The 16430-nt window shown below is 42.1% G+C and overlaps 1 protein-coding gene across 10 annotated transcripts in view; it reads left to right on the forward strand.

The window, feature by feature from the left end:
* ELMOD1 (ELMO domain containing 1) overlaps positions 1-13394 on the forward strand; it is a 64940-nt gene extending 51546 nt beyond the window's left edge. For 9 of the 10 annotated variants that reach the window (XM_037375880.1, XM_037375875.1, XM_037375877.1 and 6 more), the window contains 5 exons: positions 1781-1849; positions 2133-2156; positions 4272-4322; positions 5822-5955; positions 11548-13394. In XM_037375880.1, coding sequence (XP_037231777.1) covers positions 1781-1849; positions 2133-2156; positions 4272-4322; positions 5822-5955; positions 11548-11720 — 451 coding nt within the window. In that variant the 3' untranslated portion in view covers positions 11721-13394. The remainder of the gene's footprint in view (positions 1-1780; positions 1850-2132; positions 2157-4271; positions 4323-5821; positions 5956-11547) is intronic. The other variant, XM_037375883.1, reaches the window with a different exon arrangement.
* The last annotated feature ends 3036 nt before the right edge of the window (positions 13395-16430 follow it).

Raw genomic sequence — 16430 nt, forward strand, 5'->3', positions numbered from 1 at the left:
TGAATGGGTTTATGTGTGTCTGAAGTCGTGAAAAGCAGCATTACTTGCAGATTTTTAGCAAGTCTGTGGGAATAACTTAAAAAATGTTAGGGTCTTCATAGAAAAAAATTATTTGCTAGCCCAGTTTTTGGAGGGTTTCTCTTCTTGAAGGGGTCTCTTTTCTTTCAGTATTCCTAATTCAACTTGAAAATACTGCACTTTTTTTTTTTAGTTTCTCTGTGACACAGTTAAATTGGCACTTTTCCCACAAGAAAGAAACTGTAAAGTATATTTTCACCAATATCTAGATCTCATTAAACAAAATGTCCTGGAATTGGGTAGGTGGGAGGATTATGTTACTGCTCAGTTGGGAATTTCATGCTGAATTCTTAAGCAAATGTTGTGGTTTGACCCCAGCTGGCAAACAAGTACCACGCAGCTGCTCACTCATACACACACGCACACACATGCCCCCAGTGGGATGGGGAGGAGAATCAGAAAAAGGTGAAACCTGTGGGTAGAGGTAAGAACAGTTTAATAATTAAAATAAAATATTAGTAATTGTCATGAGAGAGGAAAAGAGGAATAGTACCCAAGAAAACCAAGCGATGCACAGTACAAGTGTTCACCACCCACTGACTAATACCCAGCCAGTCCCCAGGCAGCAATCAGCCCCTCCCGGCCAACTCCCCCCAGTTTATATACTGAGCATGACGTTCTGTGGTATGGAATATCCCTTTGGCTAGTTCAGGTCAGCTGCCCTGACTGTGCTCCCTCCCGGCTTCTTGTGCACCTGCTCCATGGCAGAGCACGGGGAACTGAAAGTCCTGGATTCGGAGTGAGCGCTGCCTAGCAGCAACCAAAGCATCAGTGTCTTACCAACACTATTCTCATACTAAGTCCAAAACACAGCACTGTACCAGTTACTGGGAATGAAATTAACTCTGTCCCAGCTGAAACCAGGACAGAAAGACACTTGAAAATCAGCCACTGATGGCAGGTTTCTGTAGTTGGACTACTACTTCAGTTTCTGTTGACATTCAGAATGAAGCACTGAGTTTACGTCACTTTTCAGCCTGATGCATGCCAGGTGTTGGTACCTGTGTTGGTATCTGTGGTTGGTAATTTGGGAATCTGTCAATGTTTGTTACTTCCTCCAGCCCTTGTATCTGCTGCTGGTAGTTACATAACTTAGAATCATTTGGTAAAATAACATCTCCCAATGAGGGGGAAAAAGAATACTTTTCTGCTTTTACAGACTTTAAGGATATAAATCATCTACTGTCCGTATGTTGTTCTCTAGTAAAGCTCAGCTGAAGGTCTGAACTCTTGACTCTGGCTTTGAACTTCTATTGGAGATGAATCCCTATCATGTATTTCATTCTCAGTCTCCTGTGATAACTCTTATCTTGCTTAATAAATCTGCCAGGTCAAGAAGCCTCAACTGCTTTCTCTTGAGCTCATGAGCAAGATGAGAAAGAGCTTTCTCTTTCTCATAAGCAGCGAACATGTTCTGGTAATAAGCAACTGATTTTCTGTAGGGTGGGTAGAAAGGGAACTTCAGTAATGCGCATTCACTAAGCACTTACAGGATTGCACTTGCAATTTGAGGCTGCTTCTAACTTTCATCTTGGGGTCAGAGTGGTAGCTCAGTGAATTTAACTGGTTAAATGCTCCTCATACTGCATAACGCAGGTAGTGACTATTTAGAAGGGTGTGCATAGACAGCTTGGTATGACTTAAAATGATTTTTTTAAAAATTGTTTCTTTAACAATTTATTCTAACCATATATATCTACAGGTATTTTGCAGAATGGGACACTGAGGTAGCTCAGGAAGTTCTCTGTGATTCTCTTCAGCCTAAATACAGGTAATGCTGGCAACAAGAAAAAATAACTTGAGTGCAGTGTGCTGGCTGGTGTTTGGGGAAGGGGGCTGGGGTTTTTATCTTCTAGTTGGGTTATGTTTGGGTATTGCCACATGATCTCTGTTTTCAAGTACTGATCCAGAAAACTGATCAAGTTCAAGAAGCAAACTTGTATATCAAATCTTAGAAATAAAGTGTTAAATGTTTTCACTTAGTCTTCTAATTTCAAGTGATTTTGTGTTTTTATTTACCTTTCTTTTAATTCTTTTGTCTTTTCATAATGAAGGGAAGTCACTAAGAAGGAACTAAGGTATTTTTTTTCTTTTTTCTTAGTTTTATGATACCATACATGTAAATAAAGTTCAAACCATACTGCAATTTGGCATGTTAAACTGAAAAGTCTCTGTCGCAACACAGAGATCCACATTCCTTTCTCTAAAGTTAACTCAAACGTAGCTGATGGTGCAGCACTGGCTGCCTGTGAGGACGCTTGTATACAAGCTTGCTTGACGTAGCTAAAGCACTGTATTTTAGACCTATTTAGTACCAGGCTTAACGAACAAAATTTGTGTGACTTTTACATGTAGGAAAAAACTAAGCAGTGCCACTATGATCACAACAGCTGTGACTAATTTGATAATCAAAAGTAGTTGAGGCCAAGGACTTAGCACAGCTGAAGAGCCCCTTTATTTCTAGTCACATACTCTGTATGCCTTGACTAATGATGGGTCTAATCTGGCTAGTCCGTTGTCCTAACTGTTGAGAGATCAGGTACCTTCAAGAAGCAGGAATTTTGTGTTGTGAATGATCTGTGGGTAGAAGATTTATTCCATAATTGTTGGGGGAGTGGGGAGGAAATAACTCTTAGCCAGTTACATAGTGATCAGTTGCTTTAAAAGACACATTTTTTCTGCCAGTAATGTTGGATATCTATATAGCAGGTGCACATCTGAATCCTGTGAAGCTTTTGATCTCCTCAGTATTTTGTGGTTCAGTTTACAATGGTAATTCTGTGGCAAAAAGCACTTGGAACACGTTAGTGTTCTTCATTAACATGTTTGATTACCAGACTGTCTTGGAGTGTGAGCATGTGCAATTTCTATCTCTTGAAGGAGCATTCAGTAGAAGGTAGATGTTGCTGGTGGTGCCCATGGTGTTCCTCCTGGTATGGTTGCTTAGCAGCCGTGCTGGTTTCTGATGTGTTCATGATCAATGTAATTTCTGTTTTGTTGAACTTGTACACATCCTACATGTGTACATGTGCCACCTTTATTATTCAGCGTTTGCTTGGGGTTTTGTAACTGATGTTATGCCACAGCCTTCAAAGATGGTTAAGATTTTAGAGAATGAGTGAAGACTGATGTATTCTTGTATGCTAAGCTTTGTCCTCGCGTATGCCACCTGGTAACACTCAGCTCAGGATGGGTGTGAACCTATTGGCACTTTAAATACTTAATGGCAGCTGTTTCTAAATACAATACTTAGATGAAGCTCAGGGGATTGTTTTTAGTGTAATATATACTTATTGTAGTTTCAGTATAGTCCAAGAACAGCGCTTTCACGCATAACTATAATTTGGGATCTCGAGCTTGCAAACTCTGATCTGCCTTACCAAGGCAAAACTCCCACAGGAATGTTTAAGTTGTAGCCCACTGGTTAGGGTCAGTTCTGTGCCTGCTTTTAGCTGATGGTAAATGCAGGCAGTGGTTTCTGCTAAACTTGCTCCATTTGAGCATGTTAAAATCTGTTTAGTGGGATGTCGGCTGGTTGCAGCAACTCTTTTAAATAAAAATGTTGTTGAACAGCAGAAATTTAGTCTGAAATCAATCTGTTCCCAACTAATTTTATTTTAAGGGAGGGACCTTCTGTGTCCTTGAAACATTCTGCATTATTGTGCCAAACAGGAAATACTGTTCCTTATTTTTTTGGCTGTTGAATGGTTTCTAATTTGGCTGGACATAACAAGGGAGCACTGTTAATTTTTGATGCCTCAGGTGAATCATGCCTCCAGTGATGAGTGTCATGTATATCTTTGAAAAGACAAACTGAACCTATCTTTGGTTAGTGAAAAGAAATGTAGTATTTTCAATTTTTTGAATAGCTCAGACTTAATTGAAGTGGATCATCTTTGCGATCAATATAGAAAATAACTGGCTTCTACTGAGAGCATTGTTGTAGGCACATACTTTGCGATGATGGGACAAGTTTATCAGCAATATTGTAAAGCCAGTTAACAATTTCAAGTCTTTTTATACTAAAATGCATTCAGTCAGAAGCAGAGTTAAATCTGATTAGCAGTCTCAATTGAGTTAAAATACCATGTTCAGTCAATATCATAATATCAAAGAAATGGAAAGAAAATATTTGTCACTTAGTAATGCATGGCAATATCTGGATTTAATTTTTCTTTTTTTTCCCTACTCAGCCAATACAGCAAAGCTGAATGGGAGAAGAAAAAGTTTGATAAGGCAATTGGGTAAGTTGAAAAATCTTCTTAAAGTTGCCAAAACCACAACAGTTAACAATGATGCTGTATATTTGAGGGGGGAGAAAGATATTTCCTGGTTACTTTTTAAAGGAAATTTCAGTGTATGTACTAACATGTATTGTCTTAACCACACCTTGATTTTGATCAAAGATTACTGGAAAAAAGAGTTTGAAGTATGTATTAGAGAAAAGTAACCCAAAAAAGTCGTAGCAAGGAGAAGCTTTCTCTCTATGCTATGAATAGTGCAGTGATGAATAACTGTTTAATCTTCTTAACACATAATGTGATAGAGTCTTACTTTTTACTGTCACAGCCAGGTTCTGATCTGCTTTCAGGAAGGTATAATACAGAAGAAATTGTAGTGAGGGTTTTTTTATTCTTTAGTAGGTTTGGTACAGTTGCAGTATTCATGAGTATAGAACTGCATGTTCCTTCTCGGTGTATCAGAAAATCTGTAATACAACATTTTAATGCCCAGCTTTCACTTTTCTGTGAAACTTGCCAGTGGGCCTCATGATGCAGTTAACTTCTGGACCTTTTATTATTTTTTCCTCCTATAATATATGAAAGATTAAAGAAAATGAAAGTATTTGGGTTTGCGTGATAGATACAGTTGAAAAAATATCCAGGACAATCTATAGAACTAGACAGCTGTGTCTAGAGGAGGGGGGAAAAAATGCTGAACAACTAAACAAGTTTGCTTCTATCTCTAAATGTCAGTGTGGGATATTATATGTTTTCTTGGGAAATAGTCACTGCCAGAAATGTCAAGTTCTTTATGCAACAGGCTCACAAATTAAGAAATAACTTCAGATTTCTGAGTTCTGATTTGCCTTAATATACGTTTCTTGTTGATATCTCTTAGCAGGAGTTTGCTTCATGAGTCTCGTTTTCTTATTTCTGTTTCCAGTGTGCTCTGATTTAGGTTTTTGCCTGTTTTCTGGCCTGAGTGTCTAGTTCTCTGTTAGGAAGAAATTGGAGGTGACTCAGCTGGATCTTTTTCACAGGCTTTTTAGCTGTATGAATGCCTGTATAGGACTCGTTGAAACCTGATGCTCCTAACTGTAGGTAATGAATTCCAGTGGGGCAGGTGGATTAAAATAGCAAATGATGGGTCACCCTGCAGACACAGCCACCGTGTGGAGTGCTTGCCCTGTGTCAGAGGCAAGTGTAGGAGTACAGGGATGTCTGGGCTTGTTCTTATTCCATAGGAATTAATCTGTGCGGCTCCACTGAAAATCCTATCCTGGCATAGTGATAAAACTCCCGTTTTCGCTGCAACCATATGTTTCACAAGGGAAACACTGCCATTAGAGCATACAAAGCTAGCAGGATGTTTTTCTTGTTTTTCACACCCTCCACCTTGGAAACCTACAAAGGAGAGAATTAATACACCTTAGTAGCAGGCAAAAACTGCAATGTCAGTGTCAACAGTGTATTTTGTAGTTCACTTCTTTCTTATATGTTGCTGCTTCTTTTTCTTACAGCTATTCCTTTGCTATTGTGGGCATTAACATAACAGACCTGGCATACAACCTGCTTGTGAGTGGAGCTCTGAAGACCCATTTCTACAATGTTGCTCCAGAAGCACCAACACTAACTCACTTTCAGCAGACATTCTGTAAGTGGCAGGGGGGCAGGGGGTGGAAAATAGGTAATTTTTATTCCTGCTAACACTTTTTTTACTACCCATGCTTTTTACAAAATAATAATAATCTGCTGACACAGCACAGACTGTCATGCTAGTCTTGCTCTCATGTATTTATGATAATTGGATTCAGTTCTTAGTTGTGATGGATGCCACTACTAAATGAAGGGGTGAAACAAAACAACCAAACACCACTGCCACCACCCAAAAAAACCCCGCAAACAAAAAAAAACCCACCAAGTGCCTGAACAAATGACCTTCCTGTCTTCATAGAGTGGTTTTAAATAATAATAATAAACTAAATGTACTTTAAAGAGCTTCTGGACATTGCTTCCCCATGAATTCAACTGTCTTTAAGGTATTTGTATCTACATTCAAGAGTTAGCCTCCACCCTTCAGTAGAGTTGCCCCCTCCTCAAAATAATGCTTTCTTAGTCCTTTCCCCTGTATTAAGTACCCCTTCTACAGCACAGGCTAGCTGTGTATCCTTGCAAACTGAGAGCAAAACTTCTAATATTTTTCAATGTATAGGCAAGAAACTGATAATAAGATGTCAAGACATGCTTTCTTCCACACGACAACTGCAGAGGTTTTGTTGTTTTTGGGGTTTTGTTTGGTGTGGGTGTTCTTTTTTTAAGTCTGGCTACTTGGATAACAGATTTTTGTTTGCAGCTATAATATTTTCTTATTGCTTAACTGGATAAATAGCAAATGTTAGTGTCTTGTGCATCTCTTCCATTAAAACAGTACTGAATTTTCAGAATAAGGATGCTATTAATAAGACTCATTCACCCAAAATCTTATGTGGGCAGATACCATACTGTAGCAGAGCTCACACTTTTGCAGTTGTTTCTGGGTTGCTTCCCTAGGTAGGCTGGTGGTATGAACTCTGGGCAGTTCAGCTGCTAATCTTTTGTCATTGGTGGTGCTTGGCTTGAAAAATAAGAAAAGACAGGTAAGTACCTACCTAAATCTGCACTTACACGTCTTCAGGTCATCTTTTGATAGGAAAGTTTATTGTCTTTTCACCATGTACCTGACATGCCTGTGGCCTTATGAATTGATGTATATAGTATGATTGGTTTGGCTCCCATATCTCCTAGTTCCTAGCCTTTGTTCTGCAGGAAACTTCACCTTACCTGGAAATACAGTACAGTAGAGAGAAAAACAGTCTAGGAGGTTCCTGGAGTGTGTGGAAGATAACCTCCGGGCACAGCTGGTGAGCCAGCCAACTAGGGAAGACACCTCGCTGGATCTGTTGATTGCGAACAGAGGAGGACTGGCGGGGAATGTGATGACTGGAGCCTGTCTTGGGCATAGCGATCACAAAATGACAGGGTTTTTCATTCTCGGAGAAGTAAGGAGGGGGATCAGCAGAGCTGCCACCTTGGACTTCCGGAGGGCAGATGTTGGTCTGATTAGGAGCCTGGTTGGCAGAGTCCCTTGGGAGGCACCCCTGAAGGGCAAAGGGGTCCAGGAAGGCCAGTCCTTCTTCAGGAAAGAAATCTTAAAGGCGCCGGAGCTGGCTGTCCCCATATGCTGGAAGACAAGCCCGTGGGGTAGAAGACCAGCCGGGCTGAACAGAGAGCTTTGGCTGGAACTCAGGGGGGAAAAAAAAGGAGAGTTGATGACCCTGGGAAGGAGGGGCAGGCAACTCAGGAGGACTGCAAGGAAGCTGTGAGGTTATGCAGGGAGAAAATGAGAAGGACCAAGGCCAGTGAGAACTTAATCTGGCTACTGCCATAATAGACAACAGAAAATGTTTCTGTAAATACTTGAGAAGGGCTAAGGAGAATCTCTGTCTTCTATGGCATGTGGGGGAAACCACAGTGACAAAGGGCGAGGAAGAGGCTGAGGTACTCGATGCCACCTTTGTCTCAGTCTTTAATAGCAAGACCAGTTGTGCTCAGGGTACCCAGCCCCCTGAGCTGAAGGACAGGGGCAGGGGGCAGAATGAAGCCCCCAGAATCCAAGGGGAAAGGGTCAGGCACCCGCTACAACACTTTGGTACACACAAGTCTATGGGGCCAGATGGGATCCACCCAAGGGCGCTGGCAGAGCTGGCAGAAGTGCTGACCCGCCACTTCCCATCAGTTATCATTAGTCCTGGCTAACCAGGTGACTGGAAGTCAGCAAACGTGACATCCACCTGCAAGAAAGGCCAGAAGGAGGATCTGGGGAGCTAGAGGCTGCCAGCCTGACCTCGGTGCAGAGGAAGGGTGTGGAGCAGGTCATCTCAAGTGCCTTTATGCAGCATGTACAGGACCACCGGGGGATCAGGCCCAGCCAGCAGGGGGTTATGAAAGGCAGGTCCTGCTTGACAGACCTGATCTCCTTCTACGGCAAGGTAACGGGCTTTGTGGATGAGGGAAGGGCCGTGGATGTTGTCTGCCTGGGCCTTAGTAAAGCCTTTGACAGGTTTCCCCACGCAGTCTCCTGGAGAACCTGGCTGCCTGTGGCTTGGGTGGGAGCAGTCTGTTCTGGGTAACCAGCTGGTTGGACGGCCAGGCCCGGAGAGCGGTGGTGAACGGGATTCAATGCAGCTGGCGGCTGGTCACACGTGGTGTTCCCCAGGGCTCAGTACCGGGGCCAGTTCTGTTTAATATCCTTATCCATGATCTGGACAAGGGGCTTGAGTGCACCCTCCCTGAGTCTGCAGAGGACCCCAAGTTGGGCGGGAGTGTTGATCTCCTTGAGGGTAGAAAGGCTCTGCAGAAGAATCTGGACAGGCTGGATGGATGATGGGCCGAGGCCAGTGGTGTGAGGTTCAACCAGGCTCAGTGCCGGGCCCTGCCCGTGGGTCACACCAGCCCCAGGCAGCGCTACAGGCTGGGGCAGGGGGCTGGGAACTGCCCGGTGGGAAAGGGCCTGGGGGTGCTGGCTGACAGCCGGCTGGGCATGAGCCCCCAGTGTGCCCAGGTGGCCAAGGGGCCAGCAGCGTCCTGGCTGGTGTCAGAAACAGTGTGGCCAGCAGGGCCAGGGCAGTGACCGCCCCCTGTACTGGGCACTGGTGAGGCCGCACCTCGAACCCTGGGTTCAGTGTTGGGCCCCTCGCTGCAGGAGGGACGTCGAGGGGCTGGAGCGTGTCCAGGGAAGGGCAGCGGGGCTGGGGAAGGGGCTGGGGCACAAGTGTTCTAAGGAAACTGGGGTTGCTTAGCCTGGAGAACAGGAGGCTGAGGGGAGACCTTATCGCTGTCTACAACTACCTGAGGGGAAGTTTTAGCAAGGTGGGGGTTGGTCTCTTTTCCCAAGTAAAAAGTGATAGGACAAGAGGAGATGGCCTCCAGTTGTGCCAGGGGAGGTTTAGGTTGCCTATTAGGAAAGAATCTCTTCAACGAAAGGATTTGAACAGGTGGTCCAGGGAAGTGGTTGAGTCACCATCCCTGGAGATATTTAAAAGATGTGTAGAGGTGGTGTTTAAGGACATGCTTTAGTGGTGAAATTGGCAGTGCTGGGTTAACAATTGAACTCAAAGATCTTAAGTGTCTTTTCCAGCTTAAACAATTCTGTGATTCTGTATCTTCCTCTTGTTTCTGGTTTCTTGACATATCTCATATCCCCCACCACTAAATTTGGGGGAGTAAGAGACATGTTTTAGTATCTTGACTGTGTCTTGTTGCTACTGCCAAAGTCTTGGCTGCAGGAGGGACTCTTCTGCTGGCTGAGCCTGAACTGTGCCCTAGGACCTGTGTGTCTGTGTACCAGTATGGCCAGTCCTTCGTAATGACTGGAGGGACAGCTGATTTTGACAGCTCTTCCCTCTACAGCCTATGCATGTATGAGTTTCATGAAATGGGATAAAACTTGCCTGGGTCTCTGGTGTAGTAATGGGCCAGTGAAGGTGGTGGATGTTCCTACGCACCCTGCCTGCCATCCTAGGAAAAAATTGAGGTTATCCTGGGAAAAACTTGGTAATCAAATGGACTTTATTGTGGAGAAAATATTAACATACAAACTTTCCTGGAACAAGGATGATTCATCCAGAGATTATTTATTTGAGTCTGACAAATCCCTGTTCTTATGCTCTTCCAGTTTCTGTCCTCTCCCTACTGCAGACATCCTAGGTTTCCTTCAAATTTCCTTCAAACCCAGACATCATTAGGTGACATTAAATGCCTACAGGCTGCCAGACTGAACTGGAAAGTCAAAATTATGTTGCCTAGCCAACTGGTAGAGGAACACAATGGTTGTACTACATGGACCTCCTAAATACTGATCCACCACGTCACCTCATCTACACCCTTCTGCCCTCTTGGCCATGAGGACATAACATGAAGCTGAGAACTGCAGCTGGCTCACTGCTCTTAGGCTCTGTTGCCTTCTCTTATTGTACGAGCAGTGTGTGAAACTGTATTGCTCAATGGCATGCTCAACACAGTCATTCCTGAAGTACAGAAGATACATCTTGGAAATCTAGATTTTTGGTGGTGAAGATCTAAAATATTTCGTATTTTATATAGTGATACATTATTTTGTAAAGGGGTTTTATTGTGCTTTTCTTTGAAAGTAAAATCTCTTGAATTGAAACAGCCTGTGGCTGTTGGAATGTATGGAAGAGATTTGAAGAGGTACTTAAAGTACCTCTTAAGTGACATCTATCAAATTGATGATGGAGGAAAAATAAGACTATGCAAATATACCTTGAAATTTAAGTTAGATATGTGTGTTGTAATTGTTATACAATAGAAATAAATGTGTAAAAGCAATCAAGCCTTTTCTACAATAAATGCCCTCACTTTTGGGGGTACTTGCACATTTTGCTGTGTTGGGATGAAAAATTATACTGCTTCAGTGCTTCATCTGCTGTGGAAGTTGGGATTAAGCAATTGGGTTCAGTTCACTGAAGTCTTAGTTCTGAATGTAATGTTTTCGCCGTCAAAGTCTTTGAGTCCAAGGACAGCACAGAACTGAGAGGGTAGAGGACTGAATCAGAGCCTGTATATTAAAATCACTTTGGAATCAAGTTTGTTCCTATAACAGGGATGTCTTACCAAAGCTAGTGGTTCTGTATATCACCATATCATTCATCTTTTCAGGATCATAGGCATAACTATTAAACAACGTTTCCAGCAAGGTCACTCACACGTAAGGTAAAATTGTGCATGAGGAGGAAGTGTTAATAAAGGCAGACATGGTGATAACTTTACCAATGAATACCTTTTTTTTTTTTTTTTTTTTTAATGGAGAGTAAGCAATGTTCCCATGAGGAAATACCTGTGAGGCAGAACTTGAATATAACTAAAAGGCTGGTGGAGCAGTGTCAGCAGCATCTTCCCCTGCTTTTATACGCATTAGTTTAATGTTTTAGTATATGTACCTATATGCCAAGACTGGTGACTCCTTGTATTTATTGTGAAAAATTCTGCCGATGTATAACAGTCAGATTTGGAGGCTGCCAAAATGGGTTTAGTCTTGTCCCTGTATAGTGTTGTAAGGTGTCAGACCTCAGTGACCAGGATTCTTTGTGGAAATCATAATTGTTAATTGCAGTTTTCTCTCCAATTTTTGTATGTGGTCATTATCTGCTGTATTTATCTCTTCTACTTCTCCTTTATTATTTTGTAGGCTACCTAATGCATGAATTCCACAAATTCTGGATTGAAGAGGATCCGCTGGATATAATGGAGTTCAATCGTGTCAGAGAGAAATTTCACAAGCGAATCTTGAAACAGCTCCAGAACCCAGAGATGGCTCTGTGCCCTCATTTTGCTGCATCAGAAAGTTTAATCAATATGTAGTTACTCACTGGATTTTATTTGGAAACACTGTCTCACTCTTGTGTTAGATCACTGTTTAGACCATTGCTAGCATACTGAATGACCATGATGATTGTATGCATGTTTCCGGTGCGGTATTCATCTATCTTTGTCACACGTACTAGGTCCCCTTCTGCTTCTCTTGTTGGGGATTTGTCATTTTAAATGGGTGCTCATATTGCCTCATTATTGCAGTGTTACATTCTGAATCGATGTCCAGCTATCGGAGGTTTTTCTATTTTTTTTAGACTTTCCTCATAATTCAGCATTGACAGTTGAATTGTATTTCTCTAGCTGTGTTTTTGTATATGTGGAAAAAGTAGCTGGATCTTGTATTGTGAAAGCTTTTTAACTTCTTGGTATGTTTTAAGATAACTACTGGCATTTCAAGTGAAATACATGTTTGGACCTCATCTAGAAGATAATGTGTGTAATTTAATCTGATGCAGGCGAACACATTAAAGTCCAATTTTCTCCATGCAGCCATTATATGCTTAATGCAGAATTAATGAGGCTTATGAGATACAAGTTTCAGTGAGAAGAGTTTATGCAGAATTACAATCAGACTCCACAGCTGCATGAATACCAAATGGTCTGGTGATGCTAATACATTCACAGTGAACTACAGACAGAGTCACAACTACTGCATCCTGGCAGCGGCCAAAAATTGTATCATGAGACTGTTGTCACCACCACGCTGAAGCATGGTCTAAATTCCTGCACATTCCTTTGAATATACAGGGTTTACTATTTTGTTGCATGTTGGAAGGCAACATGATTTGGTCACATTCTGCTTAGTGAATTCAGGGGGGAAAAAATCTGTATATTTTTTTGAACTACTGAAAATGTTGCTTTGGTTGTCAATTCAGCTCCTAAGAACTGGGAGGAATAATTAATTAGAAGGTTTAAAGCAAAACCATGTGAGTTTCCCAGACTACTTATAAAAAAAAATTTAAAATGGCAGACTGGCTTTTTTCTAAAAACATAAATGAGTATAAGTGTCTGACACTGAGATTGTGTGGTATATTGAACAGCATCTACCATGGCATTTCATACCCATGGTATTTTTTACCTTCTAAGCAATCAATTTTAGTATTATATGTTTGTGTAAATCACTTGCATATGGAGATTAAATTGAGTAGTGTCCAACTACTTGTGAATTATATGAATAAATTATATGTCATTCTAAATTGAAGCACTGTGGGTTTTATTTTTGAGATATGCAGGAATACAGATGAAAGCTATTTTACTCTAATGGGTCAGGTAAAAGGGGATGTAACAGTTTTGTGGTACTTCCCTAGTCTGAGGAGTGATCTGAACTTCCTTGGGTCAGGTTCTTTATATCTTTTCTAGTTGCAGTTTGGACTATTGCTTTATAAGTTAAAAAATAAAGCAATGGGAGTGGTTGAAGTTCTTGGAGAAACTCCTCCTTGGATTTAAGAAAAAGAATGAGAGGACAGAAATCTAATATGGGGATCAGGACTTCTCTGCAGTACTGAAAATTCACACTCGTGGAGTTAATCAGGAAAGCTCTGTGGGTGTTGTGACAATTAGTTTTCTCCAATGAACTTGGAAGTATGGAACTGGAAATATTAACTCTTGCATATTTTGCATGGAAATGGAAGGAATAAAAACTGCCTGTTTAACTTCCTACCATTAATTTTTGGAAGGTGGTTATTTATAATCATTAGATATTGAGGACTTCTTTGCATCACGACACTTTAAAATAAATAAATTTCTAGCAACAGTTTTCATTGTTTCAAACCTTAGACTATTGCTTCCTTTCCCTGCCCCACTCTGACTTAAATACCTTTTGCAATTTGTTAGGCTACGCTGGTTTATTTTTAATACTCTGCACTGCAGTTGCAGGGGAAGGAGGCATGAGGGTCCCTGCTACCTTCTTACTGGTGTGATCCTCTCAGTTGTTATGCCTTGTCTCAAGGTGTCAACTTCAAATAAAGTTGGAAAAAGTCATCTGGCTCCGTGTCAGATTGTGTCATTATAATCTAGCTGGTTTGGGTGATTGTTTTTCCTGTCTTGCAGGGAGATGGATTTAATGAAGCTAAGTGTGAAATTCCTCCTCCTGTGGAGCCCTTGCATGCCGATGCCTACGGATCTTACCATCCTGCCCGCTTGTGCTTCAGCTTTGGTCTGTTACATCCTTGCCCTCAAAATCCTTGTCAAACCTGGGGCAGAGGATGTCCCTGGTGACTGCCAAAGTGGCTGTGTGCTGCTTAGGGAGGCAGTGTGTCTGACACTGCCTTCCCTTCAGGAATGGCCTCTTACCATGATGCAAACCTAAATTTCTCTTTGAAAAATTAAAATTTACACTGTTACTGATAAATCTCCAAACTGACCTGTGAGGAACTGGATGCTGCTTTCCCTAGGGAGGAGAAAATGAAAGAAACAGGAAAAAAAAGTATAAAAAGTTGTTTCAAGAAAGTAGAATAAATATTTGCACTCACTGCAAGGTACAGATTTTGGTTTATTTAAGGGCAGAGAAAATTTAGGTTGGATCTTTTCAAAAAAACTTTCCACAGCCTTACGGTTGCTGCACTTTAGCTGACATCTCTCCCAGAGGCTCCCATGAAGCCCACTGGACTCCCGCTGCTGGGAAAACATCATCCCTGGCCCTGTGTGGCTCTGGCAGCAAGTGCTGCCTGCCCGGCTTGTAAAGCTCTTAGGCACCTTAGTTTTTTAACAGGTATTTTTCTCAGGCAATGAACTTACATGGGCGTGCCATGCAATGCAGGTGTTTTAAAAAGGCACAGCCACGTTGTAAATCTAAGCTGCTAATTTACTTCATAAAATACAAGATAACATACTGATGTTGTACAGAATATGTCTTGCTTTGGGCAGACAGATGAAAATATAATTGATGAAAGTATAATATTGGCAGGTATTTCTCTCTGTTACGGATTCAGCCACTTCCCATAGCACAGCACTTCCTTATCTCAGCCAGCGTGCATTTAAATTGTTGCCATGGCTCCTTCAACAGCATAAGTGGGCACTGATTTGTCTTCAGCAACCCTGGTGCTCCGCCAGCATCCGCACCCGCTGTGAGCATCCGCAGGATCTGCGCCTGGGGTGTTGCTTACAGCTGGGAGGAGAGCAAGTGCTGCTCCAGCTTCCCATCGCTTTTGGGCTTGAAGCTTTTTTCTTCCTTTGGGGAAGAGAGAATTATTTTTGTCGAGGTTCTTACTGGCTCTTTTGGAAGCTACTTTTTCAAATGCTGGTGCTGGTGGTATTTCTATGCACTATTTTTAGAAGCAAAGTCCATGTTATCTATGCGGTTTGTCTTGGAGAATTGCATCTCCTGGCTGTTTCCTGGAGCAGCACTGAAGCTGGACTGGAAAATTTCCTGTCGTGTAGAGGGTAAAGGGAATTAATCCATTGTCATTGTTAATGGAAAAGCAATTTTTAAAAGCACTGTACCCGCTGTGTGCCCTGTGCTGTGTGTCCTGTGGGGCACAGATGGGTGACAATGGCTTAGAGGTGCTGGCTGAAGCACGTCACTGCAAACAGCAGATTTTCAGCATGTTCCCAGCTGAGTAAGTGCCGTTAGGTGGAGCAGGATGTATGTGAACACGGTGCTGATGCTCAGGTTAATGCACCCAGATATGCTGCTACTGAATCAGAGAATCACTGGTAGCATCATACACACATTGGTTTCCTTTATGCAGTTGGTATCACCATTTCCTTCTTAATCCTGCCCTTCATGGGCTGTGGTGAGCTTTTAACATTTCATTTGCTGACCTGTCTATTTTTGTCATAATGTGACGTGAAGTTTTTGACCCTTCCACAGGGGTGACCAGCTTTGCAGGGTTGTCCACTAGTGGGATTTTTCAGGTTGGAGTCATTCTTGCACGAGCTCTAGAGGAAACCTGGACCTGCAGCTCTGCCACTTGGAGGGACTGACCAAGGTAGGAATTGGTTACAGCCTGAAATGGTAACTGTATGCAATTCTACAAATGCTACATTTATGTGTTTGGCAAGTACTGTTGGGAAATAAGGAAACTTTGTATATACTGTTGAGAAATATGGGAACTCTGTATACGCTTCCCTCTGTCCCCCCGCTGGCTTTTGACAAGCTTGACATCATCAACATATGAACATTCTGGCATCATAGGAAGACTCCTCTGTGGGTGGCTCTCATAATCTCTGATACTTGGAGAACTGTTCTGCTTCAAATCTTGCTAACCCCCCTGATTTTCACCTTTCACTCCTCACTTCAATTTGGTCCAATGTGACCTGGAATTTTGCACTAATGAATCCTCCAGGCTGCACTGGGAAGAACAGTATGGCTCTCCTCTGTACTCTTGTACTTGCAGCGTGGTGCAGCTAAAAATCACATGAATTATTAAAATAGATGTTTTGCAGAAAACAATCCTGAAACAGATAAGAAAATTAATTATTCATTGTTTTCCTTGGTTTGCGGCACTGCAGGTTTTCTGTAAGACTTGCCAAAAATTAGACAAGAGTCTTCCTACAAGATCATGTAGGAATATAGCAGGACTGGCTTTGTGCTTTCCCCTGTGAGCAGCACACAGAAATGAGGTCATTACTTATTCTCGTAAAGCAAACTGTTCTTCTTTATATAGAACTATAATTAGAAAAGGAGACGTGGCTCTAAAACCTCCAAGCAAGAACTGGGTACAGCAACTTAGATCAAAGTGAACTGTGGGGAAGGGC

The sequence above is a fragment of the Falco rusticolus genome, chromosome 2, assembly GCF_015220075.1.
Source record: "Falco rusticolus isolate bFalRus1 chromosome 2, bFalRus1.pri, whole genome shotgun sequence".
NCBI classification, from domain to species: domain Eukaryota; kingdom Metazoa; phylum Chordata; class Aves; order Falconiformes; family Falconidae; genus Falco; species Falco rusticolus.